The following is a 19012-nucleotide window of genomic DNA, read 5'->3' on the forward strand; positions in this document are numbered from 1 at the left end:
AATATGGAAATTTCCTATCCGATGGCATTTTGTTACTTTTGCATACTAACGACGCGGGCAAAAAAAAGAATAAACGCAAAATCAAGTTACAAAAAATGAGAAACGGACCGGTGGCGCCCGTCTCTCATGATCCCACGGAAGCTATCCTCGGGGGGCAAGTGGTCCGTTTTCGGTGTCGCTAAAGGTAACCGGCGCACCGGCGCTAGCAACAGGACGACCTACATGGGCCATCAGGTCATAATCTACTTAAACGTGAAAATAGAGCCAATTTGGGTTCATCCCCGACGGTCATGTGTGTCGGTCGGTCCCGGGCTTCGGTCCACGCCACCGAAGCCCGACAGCAACGTCCGGATAGCCAGGGAAAACGGGCAAAAATCATCGTGCGAGCGCGAAACGGTCAACTGGGAAACATGTCCCGGGGGCCAGGACAAATTTGCGCTTTTTTCACCGTGTCCCATCCACGCGATACTTCCAGTTTTTTTTGTGGTTGACTTTATTTAAAGGGCGACCGATTGGGTTTATTGCATGCAAAGGGCAGCATTCTTTATTCGCACGCTGTTGGCTTTAATACGGCGGGAAACAGTTATTCGATGTGCAATGAATTATTTTTTGAAATTAAATTCAAAAGCAAACAATAGCCTTACACATGTTTTACAAACGTTAATCGTTTGCTCATTTTCCATTTATTCGAGGCCACCGAAGGGATGTCGGAGAGAAACGTTCTTCGATTGGATTTGTGTTCGAATTCGGAGGACGATGGCAACCGTAGAAAACTACGGCGTAAACCTTTCGGGCGCGAGATCGTTTGTGGCCAGTGCGGCGGTCAACAGCCAGAAATGGGAAATCGGGGAGAAGAATCCATAACCCCATGGCCGGGGACTCACTGGACGCGACTCGAAAGCGGATGGTAATAAGAACAGTTCGGTGTCCGGTGGATTGAATTTGCAGTATCCTGCAACCCACCGAGGGTGAACGTCTGGATATGAAGGTAGAAAACTGGGAGGACAATCAGGATAAAAACTTTATCCCGTTCCCGGGATCCAGAGCCAATCCGTAAGGACACGAGGAACGGAGCCAGTCCAGGCGAAGTATGCCATGAAGCGTTACCGCTGATCCTGTTGGCAATGACGAACGAAGCAATAAGGATGATGTCTGCCTCCGTGCGGCAGTTGCCATAGCATTAGAGAGCAGCGTCTGCTTGGCTTCGCCTGCTTCGAGTGGCCTGCGAATCCCGTTTCGCAAAAGGCCAATCTCTGGAATCCCGGTTACATCCCATTGCTGTGCCACATATCCCATACGCTCCCTTAGAATCCTGCCCGTGCTCCTTTCGCTCCTGTTCGCATTGCTCCTATTTAATAATCATCCGCTTGTGGGAATCCTTGTCCCCACAGTAATCCGCCCGGCCGGGTCCGGGCCGCGATTGGGCGACGGGCGAGAGACAATAAGGCGCAGAGACGATAATCCGCTTTCTGTGTTAAATTGTTAAATAATATTAAATTAAATCCTTTCTATGCTTCGACACAGGGACCCTGTTGCGGTGCCATCGGCGGAACAAAAAGCGGGAGAGCGAGACAGAACAGAACGAAACGGAACAGAGGAGAGGATATTATTGCGGTCGCCATGCGGCGGAATTATCATCGGCTAGGCAGTCACCCAGCCAGTCAGCCAGTCCTCGGTTTCTCTTGTTGGCTAAATATCGAAACGGGCCGGGCGTTCGTCCGTGATGATGTCCTTTTGTGGCCGGCGTCAGGCTCGCCCCGGAGGGCCGGATGTCGAATGTCTTCACTTGACCCGGCAGTGGTCTGGCTCGAGCGCTCGAGAAGTCGTCGTGTCAATGAGAAAATTATCTTTCCCCAAAGCCATAATTGCATTACCTAATAGCGGCGACGGAGTGCCAACCCGGGCGCTAGAGACTTCCCCCCCGGGGGGAAGTGTTCGCAAAAAGGACAATCGGTTGGCGAGCGGCATCCAGACGCTCGTCGTCGTCGTCGTCGGTGGCTGGAATGCATGCTAATGCGAAATTGGCTTCGTGCCTGCGGAGGATATTTAGCGCGGCCACATTAAGGCTCCCTGACGGCTCCCACACATGCCCGGTGCTAAATTAAGCCGGATCCCTTTGATAAATGGGCTGAACGGTGCACGTGGCAGTAAAATTAATAGCTCCTTTGCACTACGATATTCCAGGAGAATAAATTTAAAGGGTGTACTACGCGACTGCCCGTTAACCGGTCTATTATTGAGGCAAAGAAGAATCTACTCTAAAAAGGGGGTATAATAAAAATTTACCTAAACTCACCGCATAATACGCTGCAGTTGTGCAACGGAACAGCACTGCGTTTTGCAGTGGCACCTAAACGTGATGTGCCCAACGTGCAATCAGTTGCGGGTGCCTTTCGGAATCGAAAAACAACTCCACAACAACGTCATCAATTTACGTATTCACTTTATTCGTTACACTGCAGGCAACACTGATAAGTAGTTTATTGGTAATTCAAATCCCTCTCTTTCATGCTTTCTCACTTGCTCCTGTGGCCATCACGTCCAATTTGATGATTCCAGTCCCGTGGAAGGATTCGTCGGATCCTTTACGTTTAACATTTTACATTCAGTTTTGGTACCGGGAAATCAAACCGCAGGGAACAGAACAAGTGGCCCCAACAGTGGCCGTGGGCTCGCTCTTTTTTTTTGTTCTTTGCTTGGCCGCTGTTTAAAGACTCGTTCAACATATCGATATCGATACAGGGAAGAGAGGATATCGGTTAATGGTTCATTAAAGGGTCTGGATCAAGGAAAAACATAAAAAAGATTGAGACAGCGCGGAAAGCCCTGACAATTTCGAAACAGAAGTAACTTCGGATAAGAACACAAAAAAGGGAACGTAAGGGAACGTGGCCAGAAAGGCTGGCTTCCAAGGCTGCATTTGGTTTCCATTTACTGTCGAATGTCGGGGTTTATCATTTTCGCAAGCATTGTTTATTGTATCGTTTTTGTTTACCGTACACTTTTAATAAATGTGGTTCACGCACTTTCAAATGAGGATATATTTACAATAAAAATCATACATTCACCACTGGAACTCTCGTTCGCACCTTTCTTTATCATCGTTTTTGGATCTTCCGATAAGCCACACTCATGCACGCCCGGCCACACATACACAGACACACGTACGATAAACACATCATCACAACTTACGTATCAAAAAACGGATTAAACCACTTTCGAGAAGTTAAATGGTAAAGATCACAAAACAATATTGTTTTACTTGCTCCTCCGTGTGCACAGCAGCGCCTTACATCGCTTACGGTCCCCTATCCGCTTCCGGTTTCCATCCGTTTCTACTGTTTCCGGCACGTTTTGTGCTCTCTCCAATCAATTGTAGCTAATCCTGGTTATCTGTTCTCACTAAATGTGTCTGTCAACAATTTTTGCTAACCTTGCGGTTCTCTTATCCTTTCCGCTAGTACCGTTAGTAACTTTTCCGGTCCAACATTGTCACCCTTCAAACAATAGTTCCATCGCGGCAACCAACAACATCGAATAGCTACGGAAGAGATACATTCTAGTGCAGTGCTTCCAAACAGAGTGTGTTTGTTTTGTTTTAGTTTTCTTGTTGAACGCGCTTAAACTCTCTCTAGTTCTCTTTTCCTGTGGCTCAATGTTTTCAGTTTACTTTCACAAACGATACATTAATCCACGCTCCTGCCGTTCGCCATCAGCTGACCTATTGCACTATTACGGTTATTGGTATTTCGGGGAGAGTTTTTGTTTTGTATTGGGGCGTACTTTCCACTGCGTTTTCACTACAGCAGGACTGCGGGTTGCACATCGAGTGAAGGGATACTTTATTGGTTGGTTTGCGTGCGTGCTCTGTATCTATTTGTTTCACACTATCGGAACAACTACATCAATCGGGGGCTTGAACTTGAAAGGGGTAAGAACTCGGCGTCTCGGAGGAAGAAAAATGAACAATCTTAATTTCGATAGACAAAAGAAACACTACATCACTGTTTAACGGAAACAAGTAAGAAACAATAAACATTCGGTAACAAACTCAACGAAGACAAAAGCACAAGATCGACAAGATCGTGTGATCGTTAAAAGCAAGAATTAGACAGATAATAAAGGTTAACCTAGTCGAGAAAGAAATGGGGTTCTTGAATGAAGCAAGAGGACCACTTTTCGAAGGATCCACCCGATTATTGGCGACCGGAATTAACACGCCACTCGCTACTGCGTTGAAAGTGTCCGCCCCTGGCTATGGGGTGACTATCGCTCTAGCTCTAGCAGGACTGCGCAATGCCGTAGTGTATGGGGGGAGCAACCAAGACTTAACGAAGCTTTCGAGACCGCTGCTCGCTGGTAATCCGTGTGTTGAGTTTGATATCATCGATGACTCTTCTTCGTGGCGGTTCATTCAACGGCAAAATCACACGGAAAAATGGGCTATCCGGCTATGTTACTTTCTCTTTCGGGTTCGCTTTATTCGGTTCCCTATCAACATTCGCGGGGGATCACGCGGGCACGGCCACGCGTGCACTGAAATCGAAGCAATGTTCTTAGATAAATAAAACAAAATGTACGCGAGGGGCGGCCAGTGTTTTCTGGGGCCCCAAAGGGGCTACGAAGCGACCAAAACTCTTACAAACGAAATAATAATGATGCTGGGTACTAGAGCGATAGCAATAATTATTAATGATAATAATGATAGTAAATGACAATTTCTCTGCGGCGCCTGACTGACTGACTGCCGACGAGATTCGCGTGAGCTAACGGGCAATTTACAGGAGGATTTTCGTAAAACAAAAGCAATCATTACAATGGATCCACAGCCCACACGAACTTCTTCGCCGAAGCACACACCACAAAACCGCGTGACTGATTCGTAGAGTAAAAACAAAAGGACGTAGCCTAAATACAGCGCAAAGAAAGACTCCGACCTTATCACGTTGCGCCAAACAATCATCGAAACTGAGCTACAGTTTAATTTAGCTGAAAGCTATCGATCTGTCCCATCCGATCGGGTTTAGTCTTTCGATTTGGATTTCCCGTTACCGCCAGCGCTTCCAGGCGCAGGCACCGGAGGAGTCGAGTTCGAAGCTAGCGATGCTGGTTGTTCCGGTTCCTTGAGCGCCATCTTTTCCACCAACGGGAGCAGCTTCTCCGGGTTGGTTACCGATCCTGTTGTAGCCTTTCCCGCACCGACCGTTGGCGAGTCCGTGCTGGCGGCGGTGACGGTGCCAGCGGTGCCCACGAGACCCGTGGTGATGGTTGAGTTCTGGCTCGATCGCCATATGCCGGCCACCGGTCGAGGATTCGTTTTCAGGCTCGTGTTGCAGCAGAGCGGTGACAGGACGCACGCCTTACTTTCGGCCGCACTCCGCGGATGGAGCCGATCGGGTGAGAGGGCCCGCCGGAGCAGCGGTGAGCTCGGTTCGGCCGTTTTCGCCCGCGGGAATCCTTTCTTCGCCGTCGGTGGAGTTGGCGAGCCACCGAGCGGGGGACCGCCGCCGCCCGTAACGGTGCCCATCGCCGTTGCCGCCGCCGGAAATCCACTGGCCACGTTGGTGGTTGCTCCGGCTGACGCCACCGCGGTCGGTGGGCCACCGGGACTGTAGGATTGGGTGGTGTTCGACGCCCCGAGCGGATGGACCACGGGGAACGCCAGGGGGCTCGAGGAGCGCGTCGGGGAGGCCGGAAGCGGCGAAGGGCTCGGTGTGCGGGCCAACGGTGACAGGGGCATGTGGTCGGCCGATTTCCGACGGTTCGAGGGGCGTCCACCGCCGGCGCTCGAGTGAAGCGATTTGCCACTGGCACAGGGCGACGACGACGAGTGAAGCTTGTGCTTCAGGACGTGCAGTGTCGAAGGGCGCTGGTAGAGGGGCGGTGCTGCACCCTCAGTGCCGTACGTTTGCAGCGGTCCGGTCACAATACCACCGCCCGTGGTCGGTGTGCTCGGTGCGGACGTACTCGGCGGTGAGACCGGATTGTAGAAGCCACCGGCGGAGTTGAGCGGTGACAAGCTTAGACGATGGCTGGATCCGGGCCCGGATCCGCCCAGTCCCGGTGGACCCGGAAGGACCGGAGACGGCAGCGTACCGGGCACGATCGGCATCGGCATCACGACGTTCGGCTGCACTCCCGGCACTCCACCACCCGGTTGCAGCAAGTTCGGCTGCGAGCCCTGGAAGCGGGCCAGTGACTGGAAGCTCCTCGACGGTGGCACGGCCGCCGTCGGTGACTGGATGCCGGCCACCATCTGCTGCATCTCCGCACTGGCCCGTTTGCTGCTGATGCGCCGGAACAGGGACGCCTTCCGTTTCTTCTCGCTCTCCTTCTTCTGCTTGCGCCGGCTGTGGGTCGACTTTTTGGCAAACTTGCTCTGCCACGGCTCGCGCTTGCGGCCACCGGTCTGGATGCTGGTGTGCTCGAGCGGCGTTGCCCGCAGGCTGACCAGCTCCGAGCCGCTGAGCAGCAGCTGGAGAACCTGCGTGTGGTACAGACCCTGTACCGCTTCACCGTTGACGTGCGTGATGAGATCGGCCGGCCGGAGACCGGCTTCGAAAGCGGGGCTACCCTCGTCCACCGCCATCACCAGGTGGTGCATGGTGTAGAAGTCCGTGTCACCGTAGTACACCCGGATCGTATGCACGGTGAAGCCGAATCCTCGTGGCCCCCGGCGGATGATGAGCGGTGGCTTCAGGTTCGTCACGAGCGGACTCAGCTCCCGGCACGGTGATGTATCGCGCGAACTGGCCGTACTGGAGCAGTTGCCCGCCGAGTGGATCGTCGAGGAGGACGCAATTCCTGCGCCGCCACCACCGCCTCCCGTGCTGCAACCGGAAGAGGACGAAAGATTTGAACCACCGCCACCGGGGTTAACATTGCGACCGATCGCAACCGTCGGTCCTCCGCCTCGTCGCCCGACGGCCGTCGTGACGGCGGAAGACGAATCATCCGACGAGGTCATCAGGGACAGGCCGAGCGCCGAAGCACTCTTGACGATGTGATGGTGGCGCGAATGATGGTTGGCACCTCCACCGCCGCTCAGATTGTGGATCGAGTTCGATGGGGACGATGCGGTGCCGGCCGGAAGGCGCGACGGTGGCGTCGAGGAGGACGTCTCGTGGCCACTCTGGTCGTCCTCGATCGAGATCGAGAACTTGGGCAGGATGCGGTTGTGGACGATCTTGCGCTTGCGCTGAATCTGGGGCGACACGTCGTCGCTGTCCGTCTGGGACGATTCCGGGGTGCTGAGCTGCTTCAGCGAGGAGAGCGGGTAGAAGTCGCTGAACCGTTTGTTCGTGTCCGGCGTTTCCGGCGTGCTCGGTGCAACGGTGGACATTCGCATCCCGCCACCTGCCGCCACCGGACGCAGGTTGATGCCGTGGTGCGCGAGGAAGTCCTCCCGGTCGGGCGTGGCCAGCTCGGGCAGATAGTCGAGATCGGGCGTCGACGGCATCTTGTAGCGCGACGGGTTGATGTTAAACTTGCGCAGCTCCGGCGTGATGATCAGTTTGCTGATGTCGTTGGGACGCGGATTGGCCACCGAGGGCGACGTGTCAGCGAATCCGTCTTCGAACAGACTCGGCAGCTGTGGCTTCGGGACGGGCGTCATGATGGGTGGTGTCGGAAGGGTGACGATCGCTTCCGGAACCGTTTTCGCGCTAACCACCAGGGTCGTCGTGCTGGTCGTGATGGTGGCCGCCGGACCTTCTGTGGCAGGGCCTACCACAGGAACCAGCGTGCCGGGGAGTGGCGTTGCTAGGGAATCCGTTGATACCGCTGGACCTGCGGTGATCTGATTTGGGGCGGGATTCGTTTTATCAATCACCGCCACCGTTGTCTCCGGTCGGCCACCTAGCCCGCCGAAGCTGCCACTACTGTTGATGGAGGCCTGCGAGAGACTGTGCTGCTTGCGGTACTGCGGCGAATAGGAACTGAACGAACCGAACAGGGGCGAATCCTCCATCTCGTCCGTGTCGTCCCCGCAGATCTCGTGGTTGTACCGATCGACGCGCGTATCGAAGTAGCTCGTGTCCTCCTCGTCGTCCAGCTGCGGCACGAATTCCGCCTTCTGGCGCAGCAGATTGTTCCAGTCGAGCCCGTAAAAGTAGCAGTGATCTTTCACCTCGTGCGCTCCGCCCGTCCCAAGCCGATCGCGAGGATTCTGCTGCAACAGCACCGCGATCAGATCCTTCGCCTCCTCCTGCAGCGGCCAATCGTCCCCGTCCGGCCACTCGATGTCGTCGTTGACCGTGTGCGCAAACAGCTCCTCGGGGGTTTCGCCAAAGAACGGCACGCAGCCGATCAGAAACTCGTACAGAATGATGCCCATCGACCACCAGTCGACCGGCTTGCCGTATCCCTGCCGGAGGATCACCTCCGGTGCGATATACTCCGGCGTGCCAAACACCTGCTTGTCGGAAAACTGCCGCGTCTCACTGTCCAGATAGCCCTCGTACAGGTTCGTCGCCAGCGACATCAGGCCCATCTTCGAGAGGCCAAAGTCCGTCAGCTTGATGTGCCCGAGCGCCGTGATGAGCAAATTGTCCGGCTTCAGATCCCGGTGCACGATCCCGTAGCTGTGCAGATACTCCACCGCGAGCACCGTTTCGGCAAAGTAGAACCGCGCCATATCGGACGGCAGCGGGCCAATGTTCTTCAGCAGCGTCGCACAGTCACCTCCCTCGACGTACTCCATCACCAGGCAGAGGTGTTTCTTCGTCTCGAACGAACAGTACATGCTAACGACGAACGGGTTGTCGGCAAAGCTGAGAATGTCCCGCTCGGCAAACACCTGCTCGACCTGGTTCCGCAGCATCAGGCTGTTCTTATTGATCTTCTTCATCGCGAACCGCTGCCGGGTTTGCTTGTGCTTCACGAGGTACACCGCACCGTACGCCCCGTTCGAGATCAGCTTCAGGATATCAAAGTCCTTCTCGTTCGGTACGGCACTGCCGGCGGCCGACGAGCGGGCTTTGAACGGCTTCACACTTCCTCCCCCGGTGGCCGACTGGGTGGCGGTCGCCGTCGCCGTCGTCGTGGTAGCACAAGCCACCGCCACCACCGACGAGGCTGGCGAGTGGCTGGTGTTATTATTTAGCACGTTGCTCGTACTGCTGGCCGCACTGTTCCCGGGCGAACTGGACGATCCGGATCCCTTCGGTGTCGAGCACGTCATCTCGCCGGCACCCACGGAACGATCGAGGAGGATCGACGAAGAATTGTTATTCTCGCTCTCGTCCTCCTCCGACGGTCGGGAACGGCGTGTCACAGACCCACGTACCTCATCGTCCGCTTCCTCCTCGAGATCGGCACAGTTGACGCTCGAGTTGAGCGAAATCGACTCAATGTTGAGCTCCTCCTGCAGCTCCGTGATCGGATCGCGGTTCATGAGGCCCAGCTTCTGGATGATGTACTGCGGGATGTCCGCCTTGATGCCCTGCGTCACCTTCGCCTGCCCCTCGGCCACCTCCAGCAGCCGGTAGAACTCTTCCGGATCGAACTCGAGACACTCGAGCAACCGGGCGGGTCGCGAAATGATCAGCAGCAGCTTCTTGATCACGCCCGTGATTTCTGGGGCCGCTTCCGGTGACTTTTCGCGGGTCTCTACCAGCAACCGCTCGAGGTTGTCGCTCATCTCGTAGAAGTATCGTGACGTGATCAGCTTGGCGTGTGACTTGTGCAGACAGTCGCGGGCCATCTCCAGCACCTGATGGTGCACGAACCGCACGATCGGCTGCGCGTTTCGGGCATTATCGTTCAGGATGGTCTTGTTCTCGTTGATGAAGTGACTCAGGCGTTCCTCCATCTGTTGCGTAGCCTTCGGGAAGCGTTCCTTGTAGAACGTGTTCATGATCGAGATCTCGTTGTCGGTGATCGGCGAGTGCGACGGGCTGCTTAGGCTGCGTGATCGTGGCCGGTGGATCGGCGATCGGCAGCCGCAAAAGTTGTTTAGCTCATCGCGCCCGGAACCGGCATGCTGGTGGCCGGGAGACCCGGAAGATCCGGTGACGGTGCCACCGCTCGTGGGCTTCATCATCGCACAGTGCTGCTGCTGCTGCGGTGGAACCGTCGATTGGTGGGGTAAACTGAGTGGCTGCTGGGGTGTTTGCTGGTACGCAAGCATACCGCCACTGCCTGTGGAGGGCGCTTGCGGTGAGATCGACGACGGGCCACCGGAACTCACCGTCAGCGGGTGCGGCTGATAGTGATGGGAACCGGCCACCGGTAGCGAGTGGTGGTGCTGGTGGTGAAGGTGCTGCTGCTGCTGCTGCATCATGTGGCCCGAGGACGACGACACCAGCGGATGGTGCACCAGGTGATGGTGGTGATGGTGGTGATGGTGCGGATGGTGAGCGTGATGCGCCGGATGGTGGCCGAACGGATGGTGGCCGCTAGATCGCCCGCCCGGCAGTTCACACGCGCCCAAGCTCGGGTTGCTGTCGTTCGAGGAGAAGTGCAGCGACAGGAGCTGAAGATCGTCGGTCGTCGGAACGGCCGGGAACTGGTGCAGCCGCTCCTGGCTCGAGCACTGGGACGAAATGTTCGAGCTACCCGGCGTCGTGACGTACCCGGACGAGGGCAGCGACGCCACGGACCAGCGGCGACTGTCGCAGCTTTTCGACGCGGCCGATGCGACCGCCGACGAGGCGATCCGCTTGACCGGCAGCTGAAACGGGAACTGCATAATACTGGGCGAGTTGATGCGCGGCGAATCGATCGGGCTGGCCGGAATGGGCGAGTGCGAGCGTGGTGAAATATTGGCCACGAAGCTGAGCCGGTGGCGTGCCACGGCCGCACTCCGGGCGGCGGCCGCCGCAGCCGACGACGCCGATGAAGACGACGAGATGGGTCGCTTCTGGCCGGCGAAGAAGCTCCCGCCGCCCCCCATACCGCCACCGAGTCCGCCGAGACCGCCAAATCCGCCACTCTCCTTGGCGCTCAGCGACAGGGTTGGGGCCGAGTTGCCGAGGGTCGAGTTGCGGACGCGCACCAGGTTCGAGATGTCGCTGCCACTGCCGGAGTAGCGCAGGGAGTGCGAGTGTTGCGGTTTATAGGACGACTTCCGGTACGAGGCGGACTTGTGGAGACTCGAACCGGACGACGTTCGCATCACGACGGTGCTAGAGACGGCGGCCAGCTGCGGTGCTGGGGGCACGACCGTCGGTGAGACGGCCGCGACCGTCGTTATCACAGGTGCTGTCAGACTAACGCCCGGTTGCGGCGATACCGCGGCCGGTTGCGTATTGGTGGTGGTGGGTGGTGGCGCCGGGACGGAGGACGACTTCAGAAGGGCCGGTTTCACCGGCATTCCGACCGCCACGGGTGGCGGGTGTTCGTCGTGCTTCAGCGACGCCTGCTGATGCGTCAGGATGCCCTTCTTGTTGGGGGCCAACTTGCCCGGACTAGCAGGAGCCGGGACAGTGCCCGGTGGGGATCCGGCGCCCGGTTTTTTCGTGTCCTCCGCGGTGTGATGCTTCGATGGAGGTGGTTTCGCTGCGGATACCGTCGTCACCTTTGGAGCGCCCGTTTTGCGACCACCTGGGAGTGTGGCTACCGCCAGTTCCGGGTCGTCAAAGTTTAGCGAACGGACCGACGAGAGGGACGCTTTCGGACGACCGCCCTCCACTGGGATGATCGCCGCCGGCGCTGAGGGCATCGTCGTTGTCGAGCCTTCAACGGATGCTTTCTGACTGACTGCAGTCGGTGAAGTTGACACTGTCGTCGTCGCACCGGATTTACTGGTCCGTGTGCCTCCACTCGCTGCGGTCACCGTTGTTCCCTTCTGGCTCATGGTGTGGCTTACCGAGCAGCAAACAAACAATGGTAATAAACACACGCTGATCGAAGGGCCTTGTGACTACCTCTTCTTCGTGTGGGTGTGCCCTATCGCGTTACCCGAAGCTTCTCCGCCTTTCTCCTACAGACACACACAGCCACGGCAGTTCCGGGATGTTATCAGGCAAATCTGAAGCGAAGCAAAGAATCGGTTATCAGGAGAAATAAGGGAGGTTCTCACTTCAAGGTGTATCGATCTGCCTCGAGGTCACTGGTGAGGTTATTGCCTCTGACCTAGGTAAAGGTCACCCCGGGTAGCTAATAAACCTGGCACGGGTACCGGCCGCTGACATGCACTAACCTGTTCTAAGATAACACCATGGTGCCGTGGGTTCGCCGTTAGATTGATGGGTCTCAGAGCTTCAGGGACACGTTCGATATGAGCACCGTCTTCCGTTATCGGGCACCGACTAATGGCTTCCGAAATGGTTCGCTTTCTTCTATCACCTTCTGCACAACGTAAGCAAACTCTCGACCTCGTTTTCGACGAAGAAAGATGCCCCTCAGTAAGACGCCGATCCTCCGGCGCGGCGATCTGAGAAGCGCAGTGGAACTTCACTTGACAACAGCAACTGGGGCCTGCTACGGTTGCTGCCCTCCATCGCTGGAAGAAGAAGACGAAGTGAGACACCCAATCGTTAATGAAAAACCGGTAAAAGCGGCAATAAATGTTCATTAGGAAGCGTCGAAACGTCATCGAGCCGGGCCGTACCCTCCAGTTAGATAACGAGCGACGATGCAAGCGAGAATGGACGCGAGAAATAGGGAATAACTCAACCCGCGGACCGGGGGACACACTGCTCGGGGCGACGTAGATAAAGAAACTCGGAGATCGAGGTAGCGCGCTGCTGTGATTTTGCGAACTGCTCTAGGTGTAAGTCGCCTGTGTCTACTTGGATACGTCAATCACCTTTGGTTGACACTTTTCACATTCTGCACCACCGAAACCTTGTTGACAGCGAAAAGCGTGACGGCACTAGAGTTTCGGAGGAGATTTCGATAAACAACTTGATTACGCTTTCTGCCACCGCAGCGAGATTACAAGGCCAGGAAAACCCGGTTTGTTTACAACCCTATTTTTATCCCGTCTACATTATGAAAGGTGATAAGGTGCATGGCACATTGGAAGCATTATGCTGTGCTTTTGCAGCGATTACTAGGGCCCTTTGTATTGGGTCTGCAAATTAATTCGTGCGCTTTTTATTCGACGTTTGTAACCTAATTACAAACGTATGACTACCGTAATTAAAGTGTTGTCCGTAGTTAGCTACTACTTTCTGCCACCTTAGGTAGTTTCTCGATTCCGTAACGGAATAAATCCTCATGTAACGGAATAAATACTAGTCCGAAAGAGAAACATCTGGTGAATACGGCAGTGGGGAGTTAACAGTTCCCATCCGACATTTTTGAGATAGGTTTTGATCGGTTTTGCGATGTGGGGTCGAGCTTTGTCATTTTGAAAAATAAGCTTATCATGTCTTTTATCCCTTTCTCGTCGTTTTACGGCCAAAGCTTTGCTTCAAATGCATTAATTGTTGTTGACGGGGATTGTCCTTCAATATTTTCAGTTCAGTGCGCTCTATCACTCTATCAGGAACTAAACATGACATGTTCAAATGAATAAAAGAGGGATTGTTTACACTTTAACAAAAAAAAATTATGCTGCGTTAGATGCGTAAGGACAATAGCTATCAGTTCAGGTTTAGATTTAGATTAAGAATTATTAATAAATAAAAATGGGGTTCAGTTCAAAAAAGATTAGCTGCACACATTAAAAATAAAATGTTAAATTACTATGTAAACTATGCTAAGCTCAATAACACATCAACAGTAGTAGTAAATACCCACTACCACACGTTATATTAACAGCTCTCTCTCTCTCTTCCGTATGCCATCGGTCGCCGTATTTCTCTTTCCCTCGCGGTGACAGTGGCTAGTTAATTGAAGGTGAAGCTAATGTATGCTTCTGGTCAAATGCTTCCGTACGGCCTACTCCTGGCGATCGCGTGATGGAGATCGAGCATTTAATGGCTTCCGCTACGAAACCAGTGGCCTCGCGGGTCGCGACCAGTAGCCGTCCCCAAGCCGAGGAGGTTCAACGTTAATTCAACCTCTGCTAATGCCATTAGCTAGATCGTTCTGGGAATTCGTTTTCACACGGATCGGCACACGGATCGGTTGACGGGTGAAGTATGTGACCTCCGTTGTGTGTATAACCCGCCGCGCTGGCACATGGACAACAGCCGCCACCATGAGTCACCATGAGTACTTTCCAACGAATTTTTTTCGTTTTGCTTTTCCATCAACAATCAGTAGTTGTGGGTCCATGTGGTTTCCATCGGCGCACACGTGGCCGACAGGCGGATGTCGATCAGCTGTGATCTGCGGCCCGCCGGAGGTCGGTTATGCTTCATAAATATCTCTTTCACCTCCGCTGCTTACTTTCCGCTTTCCTTCGGAGCCACCGAGTACAGTACAGCGCAGTCCGATGACGAAAGTGTCTTGCTGAAGGTGCGAGCGCGATGATTGTGAATACAGTGCCGCCCAAAAAAGCGCAACCATTTTCTCCAACTAAAACGGGCCAATAAAAAGGTCAAGATATGTTCGACAAGTCGCATTTGAAGAAAATCGCAACCCGTTTCCGTTCCAATTTTGTGCTCAATAATTTATGTACATTCACAAACATGTATTTGGCAAAACAGAACGTAGTTAGTTTGTATAAATTTTACCACCCCATTTGCTCATTGACCGTCGGCCACTGTTGACCGCGAGTTGGCCGCCGCTCGTGTGCGCGAATCATGCTCATAGCGGCGGCCGGCGATTGAGTAAGTAAGTAATAAAAGTTTTTAACTTTCAAAACGAACACTTCCGGACGTCGCGGTTGCGGTTGGCTGGCTACTGGACGCCGTATAGCATAGGCACGGTCTTTTTTTCGCCCCAGCAGACTGGGCCCCACACCGCAACTGGGGCCGTCACTATATCCGCCTTCTCTCCGCTGTCCGTCTGGGGCCAGAGAGATTGAAAGTTGGACTCGAACGCCCATCGGTCCGTCAGTCGATCGTCGGTAAACTCCCACCGCGATAGGTTGATAATTTTTGGTCAATAAAATTGAAACTGCATTGAGTCAGCTATTTTTGGCCTCCCTCTGATTGCAACCAAATTATCGCACACTTTCTGCCCCTCTCCGGCGATGATGTCTGTCTCAGCGAGGTCTCCTGTGGGTCTTATCTTGAGAAGCGTATAAACAGAAAAAAAGCACAACAAGTATATGTATGGAGGGTAAACATTACATCCCACCCGTGATAAGCCACAACCACCGTGGCTGGCTGGCTGGCTGGTGATAAGGGACAGCAACATCAACCTTTGGCTTCGGTTGTTATCAACTGTGTTCCACGCGACCCGCGAATGGTGGGGTGCAACACGAGCACCCCGCGGTTTCGATAAAGCCATAGACCGTTGGCCGCCGGCGGAAGAAGAAAGTGATCACCCCACGGTCCGTTGTGCGCACTTCTTGCGAGGATCACCGGGAGATCGGCAAGAAAATCGACTGCGATCCGTAGCGATCGCCCCAAAACAATGACCGACAGTGCAGGCGTATATAAATTAATAAATGAACACACAGCAGAGTTTCGAAAATTTTCCCTTTTCAAATGATAATCGCCCACCGGTTTTGATTGCAATTGAAAATTATGGTGCGCGTGCACCGGCGCGATCTCCACGGGTCCGTGAAAAGCGCCGTGAAGTGTGGTCACATGGCTCACAGGGTGGAGCGCCTTTTTTTGTTTTCCGGTATCGTGCCCATGGACACGGCACCCAACAGAGCCAACAGCAGGTCCGCCAGACCGGTGATAATGGGTGCGCTACTGTCTAGATATCTCTTCCGAAACCATGCGTCCGGGCTCTTGGTTCGGCAGCACCTGTATGAGGCAATGGCAAATGTAGTGTGTTGGCCTTGCAGCAGCATACGGCGCCAGTGGCCGACATTTAAATTAGGTTGCAGCGAGTTTCCAGTGACGTGGTTCACGGACGTTCGATTGAGTTGCAAATTGCGGGCGCGCTACCGGTGTCTGGTTTTTGCTACGACTCCTGTCCACACACAGGACCCATACACGGTGTGACGAATCGGCGAATGGATTAGAGCCTGTGGCTCCGGAGGCTGCACCAGGGTTGCAGGTAGTGTGTGGCAACCTAGAGGTAACAATAGACACACGAGGAAGGGAACCTAGAACAGCCGTCGTTAGGACACGTCGGAGAAGGAGGTGGACCGTCCGGTCGAATAGACCTGGACGGTGGGTAGAGAGCAACAACAGCCACCACCACCACACAGCATCGGGTAATAAAGCAATCAAATTACTTCCTTCGAGACGGGTTTCAACGTGACTCCGGCCTGCACCGCGACGTGTGCAAGGTTAGGGTTACTCCACTCGTGCATAATTACGCACAACACAGGCTCGCGGCTTGCGTGCGGTGCCATTGGCTAAGCTGTAAGCCACCACTCCTCACGTCGTCGCTGCTGTTGGCCACACGTTTGCCTTCTCTCGTCTGGGTGGGGGCCGGGAGGAGGTCAAACAAGAAAAGGGTTCCCATAGCGCGGTTTTCTGGGCGTTCGTTCTTTGACCGACATCGGGTTTTGGTGTTGTTGTCTCTAACAATGGCCCTGGCGCCCCCGGTGCTGTTTTGCAAACCGTGAGTTGGCAAACCAAAATGGACACAAACTTACAGGCAGAATACGAAACAACGAGGGGGGTTCGGTTTCGGCAACAACCTACGCATACGAAATTCGATTTCGCTGAGAGCGATCTCTTACTATGTTGAAGTTCAGGAATGATCACAACTGATCCGAGAAGCACCGAAAGGCGTACCAACAAATTGGTGTCTCGATACCGACGTTCCAATGCACCGCTGCTTCGTTATCGGAATTATCAGCTCGGACCGGGCCATATATGGGCCCCCAACACGCGCCGGAAGTGCCTTATTTAGACCTCAGATCGGCAGCCGGCACAGGGACGACGAGCGAGAACCGCCCGGCAGCAAAATGATGATTCGCCAAACGAACTAAAGTAGCGAAACGTCGTTAATCCGCTACGTCCTCTGAACGGCTGGCCACCAACGGGGTGCCCTTGATCGCGCGGGACCTGACAGCCAAAACTCACAAGTAACCCTTTCGAAATGTATTTCGCTCTCTTCCCTAAGGTCACGGACAGACCGACCGCTTATTCTCGCGATCAACCCCAACACAACGACGTCAAGAATTCTCGTCCCATTCGGGGGCCATTTAAATATAGCGTCACCTAGAAAAACGGACGACCGCAGAGCCGGAGAGCGGCGCGGTACGTCCCGTCGCTACTATTTATTTGTTTGTCAACTGATGCGTTCCACGGAGTCTACTTCTTAATTTAGTTGGTGGAACGGTGGCGGCGTGCGATCTCGTCACTTAACACATCTCTCGCCGCCGCACGCAAAACAATCTCCAACGTCACAGTGCGCGCCCGCGGCGAAGTCCGAAGTCGATCGCGGGGCCCTTTGCCGACCGTGGCGGAAGTGAATCATCTAATTTAGCGCGCATTCCGGTCGGGCGTGTAATGAAGTAACCCACAAGGCGAGCTCACGCCACGCCGCCAGCAGATGATCAGCGATGATCTGTTTGGCAACGTGTCTACTGCGGCAGTCGTTGCTCCTCGCTCGCTCGGTTGGACGATTTATTTCCCATCACGATCGCGCGAGGGAACGGTCAATGCCAAAACAAACATTCCGTGTTACTACTCGCCCGAATATCGCCCGATCCTCTAAGTCTAATCCACCTATGGCGGACCTTCGGCCGTTCCTGTTCCGTTCACATCTCATTAGCATTCGAGGTCATTTTCTCTCATTCCGCAAGGGTGTGTGCAGCAGGTCAGCGAATGCCTTGCGATCAGTCGGCCAAAAATCTGCAAAAGTTAATGGGACTTGAATTTCAATTAACGTACCGGCGGCAACGTGTCTGCAGTGCACCACACGAAGGCGCTGGTCCAAGTTTGCACCAAGCCGACCTTAAATGTCCACATGCACCGGTCTCGCACGAAACCGTTGGTGGCCGATCAATCAAGGACATGTTTTGACACGAGTCCATATTTAGCGGAAACGAGCCGCGCGCTGGTTGGCACCATCTCTCGTACGAGTCGTACGAATAATTTCGTGACGGATTTCGCATCTCGCCCCGGGAACGGTACTCGGGCACAAGATTTGTGATAATTAAGCTGTTTTGTGTCAAATCGGGTGGGGAGTGTTTACACAATCTACGCTCGGTTGGGCCCGGGAAAAAGGGGGTGTGACGCGAATCGAAGCGCGTACACTAAATGGTCCACTTTTAGGACCCCACCATCCGCGGCAACACCACCCGATTCTAGATCGTGACACTTTTCCTTACGCACGGCGTGGCCAATGATAAAAATAAACAGTTCAGTTCATTACCACCGTTTGCGTGCGCTGAGCGCGTTTGTAGACAAATTGGAAGCACACCACCGGGCAGGGAGCTGATGTCTGCATATTCTTCTCTATTTGTCGCGGCTCGGATCTCGGACGATCCCTTTCTCGGACGGCCGGAGGCGCGTTCTGGTGAGGTTTAATTAAAGTCGACAAACGATCCTAACACCTTGCGCACGCTGCATTCCGCCAGTGCCCTAGAAGGCAGGGGCGGCAGCAGATGAACGTGTGGACTGTGCAATCCACGTGACAGTTTAAGGTCAGAGCGCGAAAGGATACCGCGGTACCCGCCACCGATTTAGATCCAATTGAGATGCTGGGCTTGTGTGATTATTCAAAATTCCTCAAGGACCCGACAGCTACGGCGCATGACCCCCAGGGGGGGCTAGTAGTGGTGTGTGCGCGTGAGGGTCAAGCAACAGGTGTCCTCGCCGGCCACCTATAAAACCACTGCCGACCGCAACGGAAAACATAAACACAGAGCAGAAGAGCCCCTGCCTGGGGGGACGCACTCCGACTGACTCACGTTGCCGACCTACAGGAGCTTGTTGTTGATCTTGTCTCGAAGATCTTGATGAGGCGATCGTACAGCGCGGGATTTATTTTGATCGCACATCTCTCACCGCAAGGAACGTGACTTCATCCGACATTCTTGGCCTGGCTTTGACGAAACCAAGACGACGCTGATCGGTGACAAAAATAATCTCTA

The 19012-nt window shown here is 54.3% G+C and overlaps 1 protein-coding gene across 1 annotated transcript; it reads right to left on the bottom strand.

The window, feature by feature from the left end:
- Window positions 1-2792: 2792 nt before the first annotated feature.
- LOC131205627 (microtubule-associated serine/threonine-protein kinase 2) lies at window positions 2793-11797 on the bottom strand. The gene has a single exon (XM_058197815.1). The coding sequence runs from the start codon at window positions 11795-11797 to the stop codon at window positions 5024-5026; it is 6774 nt and encodes a 2257-aa protein (XP_058053798.1). The 3' UTR covers window positions 2793-5023.
- Window positions 11798-19012: the final 7215 nt, after the last annotated feature.

The sequence above is a fragment of the Anopheles bellator genome, chromosome 1 (genome assembly GCF_943735745.2).
Source record: "Anopheles bellator chromosome 1, idAnoBellAS_SP24_06.2, whole genome shotgun sequence".
NCBI classification, from domain to species: domain Eukaryota; kingdom Metazoa; phylum Arthropoda; class Insecta; order Diptera; family Culicidae; genus Anopheles; species Anopheles bellator.

Coding starts and splice junctions, on each gene's coding strand:
- LOC131205627 (XM_058197815.1), bottom strand. CDS start 11,797: ATGAGCCAGAAGGGAACAACGGTGACCGCAGCGAGTGGAGGCACACGG.